This window comes from Furipterus horrens, unplaced genomic scaffold (genome assembly GCF_987537825.1).
Source record: "Furipterus horrens unplaced genomic scaffold, mFurHor1.1.pri manual_scaffold_2, whole genome shotgun sequence".
NCBI lineage: Eukaryota > Metazoa > Chordata > Mammalia > Chiroptera > Furipteridae > Furipterus > Furipterus horrens.
In genome coordinates, this window is record NW_028327172.1 from 166,152,820 (window position 1) to 166,159,276 (window position 6,457).

General features: G+C 40.8%; 1 protein-coding gene across 1 annotated transcript; it reads left to right on the top strand.

The window, feature by feature from the left end:
- Positions 1–5,513: 5,513 nt before the first annotated feature.
- On the top strand, positions 5,514–6,209 carry NAA11 (N-alpha-acetyltransferase 11, NatA catalytic subunit). Its single transcript, XM_090267377.1, has one exon. It carries the CDS (start codon positions 5,514–5,516, stop codon positions 6,207–6,209), a length of 696 nt encoding a protein of 231 aa, XP_090123503.1.
- The last annotated feature ends 248 nt before the right edge of the window (positions 6,210–6,457 follow it).

Below are 6,457 nucleotides of genomic sequence, written 5' to 3' on the forward strand. Positions count from 1 at the left end.
AATGAAGAAATTTAAGACATAGATAACGAGTGATGAAAAAGCTAAGAAGCCAACAGGGAATGGTGGAGCAACCAAAACATTAGGAATTGCGAGAAGCCCCTACCATTTCTAGGGCCTCAGGGAAAAGGGTGATAAACCTTATTACCTTAGACTAGAAGCAATAATTCCATGGAGGGAAAAGTATAACTCAAGAGAGAGCTAAAATCTCAGATGCAACCTGCTAGTGCAGGGAGATGCCAGCCAGGGATGAGCTAGAGGGGAGAAATACCCAGGCTTCCGGTCCTTCCTCTCTCACAGCAACTGCCCGCCCATCTCCTACTGACCTAATCTATCTGGAGGCTAGCTGACAGGTAAACCTGAGAAACAGTTTGAGGGTGAAGGGTCCGAAATGAACATTAGTTGCAACATTGACCAACCCACTTCCTAAGGCTTAAAAGAGAAATTTAGAGGTGTAATCTGCTTGCTAAATTATGTTCAATTTAGTTATCTTTTATATAATGAAAATGATCTGCAAATCTCTGAGTAGCCGAGACATTGTAGCATTTGGTACATAATGTAGTTGGCTAGTGAAAATAATGCTAGGTATAGAAAGTGATGTAGCAGAAGTAGCATCATATTTTCTCATTACTCATTTTAAACAACAATAATGGCTATCATTACACAAAAATATATACTATAATTATACAATTTACTTGGACTGCATAAATGATTTACTTCGCTTGTCTTAATATATTTATATCTGCAATTATATTCTAATTATATAAGCATTCACTCAAGAGTCCCAATGAAGCATGCTATTTACTAGTCCCTAGAAAAACAACTATTTTCATAAGACAGGGTCATAGTCTCAAGAAACAAAGAGGACAGGAATTAAGAATAAAGTAAATGATACACATATAACATAGGTATGACTGAGAGGAGTGCACAAATAAGGAAGTAGTTTATTTTTCCAGGGGTCAGGGAATCAAAGAACACTGCACATAAGACAAGATATTTGAGCCAAACCTGAGAATCAGAGCAAACGTAATGTATCTCTGAAGTCTTCCCAGGCTCTTCTCCCACAGGCACAAAGATCGTTACAATGATTACCTACATCCCATCTTCAACATCAATTACAATGCTGAATCATCTGCTCACCTCTAGAAAATACTTAAAGATAATCCCTCACATTTCCATATACTTGGCACTGCAAGAAATGTCACAGGGATATTCACAATTTAAAAATATTCTAGCATTATCTCCTTTTTCTGTCATTCCCAACCTGTTCCCTTGCTATCTTGCTCCTTATAAACTACTAAATATTTTATGACAGTGAATTTTTGTTCTATTTTGCTTTCCTTTTCAATACAACCCCAGAGCCATAAAGATCTGCAATGTACATTGACCCAAATTCTTTGAGGCTATAAGGAAAGACTTTTTTCTACCACCTTTGGAAAGGGATTTAGATAACAGTTTGTATATGGGAAACTTAGCACCTATGGAAGACTTGATGGTCTTCTGTTAGCCATACCGTCAACCAAAGATAAAATACCAAAATCTTACTGCCTGTGTAGACCTTTCCTGTTACAAAGATTGTAAGAATATATATAGTGGTGCTGTGGGATCAAATCATGGCCCTTCCCCCTCCCATGACTGAGGGTTACTCAGAGCGTCTCTGGCCAGAAGGAATGTGTACTGTTTGCGGAATGGATTGTAACTCCTTCCTTATCTTATTTTGGGAGCAGCTGCTTGTCCTGTGACAGCTTCTTGACCTATTCATCTGCACATACACACTGATGTCATGTAGCTCCGGGCCACATGCAGGTTTATGCAACTTGGACTTGTGCTGCCTTTTTCTGGGAATCCTTCTAAAGAGCCTCGGGCTGGAGGACGTGTGGTCTCTCTCCCACTGACCCACTGCTTTCGGTGCTTTCCCCTTTAATGTGACTAATGTGAGTAATAAACAGCATGTCCACAGCGGCTAGTCCACTGGGTGATTTTTTTTTTTTTTTGGAATATCATGAACACTTAAGCATCTCCCTGATTTGAGGCTCCTGTGCTACAGATGCCTGTTTCAGATTCATTACTTGGGACATTACTGACCTACACCAAAAGAACAGGTCATCCTCTAGGATAAAAACCAGGCTCAGGGTCCCAAGGCCCACCCAAATTTCACAAATGTCCACCCTCTTCTTTATAGCTAGCTATTGCTTACAGAGTATATTGGATATGTTTCTAATCCAAAGATTCTAGTGCGTGTAATTAGGACTAGCATCCCAGGGCCAAGACCTCTGCCAGAAAGAAGTCAGAGGCTTTTTGTTCCTTTAAACAAACCCCCTAGAGAGCCCCAGCATAAAGTCTTCTTGGTAATAAGTTTATATATTTTTTTGCTGTATGGAAAAAGGAACTGTTTTAGGTATGAATAGATTTAAAAAAAAAAAAAAAAAAAGAATGGCCCATTGCCTAATGAGTCAATTCTTTCCTGACTCAGCTGCTATTCTGATCAGTCTATATTGGTCTTAAGCACTTCTCTATCACTATTTTATGCACAGCCCCAGCACTCTTAAAGACACAATCACATTCTGATGTTAAGCTAACAAAATATGTAATTCAAACAGAGAAGGCTGGGCTTATACTAAACCCAGACTCTTTTGCTCCTGTTTCAATGCAAGGGGAGTGTCATGCCTATCTTACTGCCACTGACCACTTTTCATACCCAATGTTAACTTCAAAAACTATTTTTTTTTTCAAAATGATGATCCCATCTTTTCGATGATATGCTCTGTTTTGTTTAGGTGAAAAAAAGTTGGTTTGGAATATGCAGTAACAGGAGAAAGAAAATTCTTCTTTGTTATCTGTTCTTACTTACCCACATGTCTTAATTTATAATCTTTGGTTGTGATTATGAACAATGAAGGGAACAATGAGACTTTATCAGCTTAGTAGGTATTAAAAATGTTTATTTTTTCCTTTCATCAATGATCATTTTATATCATACAATTCCCTTATAATCTAACTGTTACAAATTGTGTTGCTTTCCAAATGACTTAGACATGGAAATGTTTTGGCTCATACTGAAGTCAAAGAAAACTGCCCCATTCCCTTTCAGGGTCCAACTACTTGCCTGTGAAAAATTTGTTGTTGTTGCTGTCTTACTCTATGATTAAGCCTAAGACAGGATTAAACAGAATGAAACAAACAAACAAAACTTAGTGATTAGTAGGGTGACTCTTTGTATGGGTTCAAAGATGATCTTCTTGCTTCCAAAAGCAAAAATAATAAATAAATAATTAATGTGTGTGTATGAGTTCTTTTAAATTGGTCTGTTTTGTCACACCTGCCCCATTTGTCAAGCCTACGTTTCAGGAAGCTGGTAAAGACACAATATTTCTATTGAAGAACACAATGTACTGATTTTGGTAGTCCATGTTTTTTCAAAGAAAAATCAAATGACTCTGCATTGGGCTTTTAGAGTGGTATCATCTTAAAGTACATGTTTTCTGTTCATGGAATGAGGTATACCATAGAGAAGTTTCTGAATGGAAATAATACAGAAAATAACCTTCCCAATGTATAGAGTGGATCAAAACATCAGGAGATAATAATCTTATCTTAAATCTTACAACTGTATTAATAAAAACCTACCTAATTGTTAAATTACAACAAAAATCAGGGGTTATTAAAGCTTTGTGTTTCATAAATCACATGATTCTAGACTACTTTAGCTAGTAAAGGCTTGTGTATACTCCTTAGAAAAAATGCCACACACAATATGAGTTAGTGTACAACCATGACTGGCTAATAATATAAGAAAGAACCTACCCAATTACAACAGAATAAACTTTGGAGTTTGAATCCCAGGTGATGATATGTTAAGAAATAGGAGAGGGAGGTTATATAAGAAATATCGATAATTCTAGGGCTTATCATCAGCTTATGTGCAAGTGGTGCTAATAAAATACAACTTCTCTGTACATATAAATATCCCCTCTTCTTTATGGGATCCAAGTAGCTGCTACCTGCTTTGGTTCCTTGCTAGCGTCATATGCCTCTGCTCCCAGGTAGTAGCAAAAAGGGGAGGAAGATCCCTATACTTCACTTTCCTCACTTCTTTCATAAGACCCTTCTGCTCTGGGGTCCTCTTTTGCTCAGTTGGTGCCTCAAAACAGTTTTCATTCCCATTCTTTCCCAAGAACTGGAGCCCAAACCATACCATACATCTGAGAATATGCCCAGGACTTGACTTGGGTCACTGAACTTAACACAGTAATAGTTCCTGCTAGCTTATTGAGATGATGATCTCACATTCCTGAGGACTCAATTCTTGTCTCCTCCCAAAGTCCCAAAGTATGGAAACCACCAAGGTCCAGACCAATACGACTGGGACTTCAATACTACCATATTTTGAGAACAAAGGGAAAGATAAAATAGAAGAGAAATACCTCAAATCTTGCTTATCAGGGTGGCATAGAATTTTAAAAAGATATCTAGAAATGCAACTATGATTTATGACAAAGGCAACAATGCAACACAGTGGAGGAAAAATTACTTTTCTCAATAAATGGTGCTAGACAAATAGAATATCTATATAGGCAAAAAGAAAAAGAAAAGAGGAGCCTCTATCCAAAACATACAAAAAAATAAAATAAAAAATTTCAATGGAGTACATATCTAAACAGAAAATATAAAACAATAACGTTTTCAGAAGAAAACATAGAACATCTCTGTGACCTTGGAGTAGGCAAAGAGTTCTTAAACAGGACACAAAAAAGCACTAACCATCAAATCTAAAAACTGGACAAATTGGATTATATTAAAATTCTTATTTGGTGTCAGAAATCACCATTATGAGAGTGAAAATCCAACTGTACAGCAGGATGCTATTCACTATAAATATATGTCAAAAAAAAATCAGTATGCAAAACATACGTGTATAGCCCGTGGACACAAACAATAGTGTGATGAAGGCCAGAGGGCTGGATGGAGGAGGGCAAAGCGGGGCAGGAATTGGGGACATTTGTTACAATATCAACAAAAAAAGTTCCGGTCTTGGTTTCTGTTGGGACATGGAGGTAGGGAGCAATGGAAGGGGACATGAGCTAGGGTTTCTGCGGCGCATGCAACATTCTGGTTCTTGATCTAAATCCTGTTACATGGGTTTGTTCAGTTTCACTGAAAATTTATCCAGCTGTATCCAAGTTAAAAAGTTAAAACTGAAGCAAAACAATGACAGGAATGGATCAACAGTACCTTTAAAACCAAAACACTCACAAAATACCACCTCCCCACCCTCTTCAGCCTGTGTACGTGCACGCACAACAAAACGAAAGCCTCATTGGCTGGGACTAGGTGGCGCAGTTCCGGAAGTCAGTCTTAACACGGCCGCTTCCGCCTCGTGGCCATTCCGCCTTCCCGCCTCCGCACCAGCCAGTCCCCTGGCCTGGGCCCCTGGGCTCAGCCGAGAGGTGAAAAGCACCCTGTGCGCCTTTTCCCGGGTCACCGCTGTCAGGCTTCGGCTCGCTACTGCCGTCATCATGAACATCCGCAATGCTCGGCCAGGCGACCTGATGAACATGCAAAACTGCAACCTCCTCTGCCTTCCCGAGAACTACCAGATGAAATACTATTTGTACCATGGCCTTTCCTGGCCCCAGCTCTCTTACGTCGCTGAGAACGAGGACGGGAAGGTCGTGGGCTATATCTTGGCTAAAATGGAGGAAGACTCAGATGAGGTCCCCCTCCACGGACACATCACCTCCCTGGCGGTGCAGCGTTCATACCGGCGCCTCGGCCTGGCCCAGAAGCTCGTGAACCAGGCCTGCCGGGCCATGGTTGAGAACTTTGATGCCAAGTTTGTGTCCCTGCACGTCAGGAGGAGTAACCGGGCCGCCCTGCGCCTGTATTCTGAGACCCTCAAATTCCAGGTTAGTGAGGTGGAGCCCAGATATTATGCAGATGGGGAAGATGCTTATGCTATGAAGCGGGATCTCTCAGAGATGGCAAAGGCGCTGAAACGGCAGAGGAAGGCAAAGGAGAAAAGCCATTGTGTGGTGCCGGAATCCTGGGAGAACCAGGAGACCCCAGGCAGCACTCTTCCTGCGTCTAAAGAGTCCGGTCAGGAGGAGAACCCGGCCACTGACAAGCGTGGCAGTGACAGCAAGAAACCCAGCAAGTCCAGAGAGAGCACCGATGTCCAGGACAGCCCAGGAGGCTCAAATTCCACCTTGTAGAACGTGCTTAAGGTACACTCTCTTCCTGCCCCAATTCCTTCCTACCCTAAATCCTTGCACCATACCCGGACTGGCCTGAACGGATTCTATCCCATCGCATCCCAGCTCCGCTGGTTTCACAGTGAAAACCATCTGGTGATCTTGGGGAGGGGTGTAGATTGGGTTGGCAGAAACTCATTTCTCACTATTGGAAGTTAACAGGACTGCCAACTCATAAGCTGAAAGTAGATTAAATTCAGTAAAAGAAA

Bases quoted from the DNA above. Each gene is read 5' to 3' on its own strand.
- NAA11 (XM_090267377.1), top strand. From the start codon at position 5,514: ATGAACATCCGCAATGCTCGGCCAGGCGACCTGATGAACATGCAAAAC.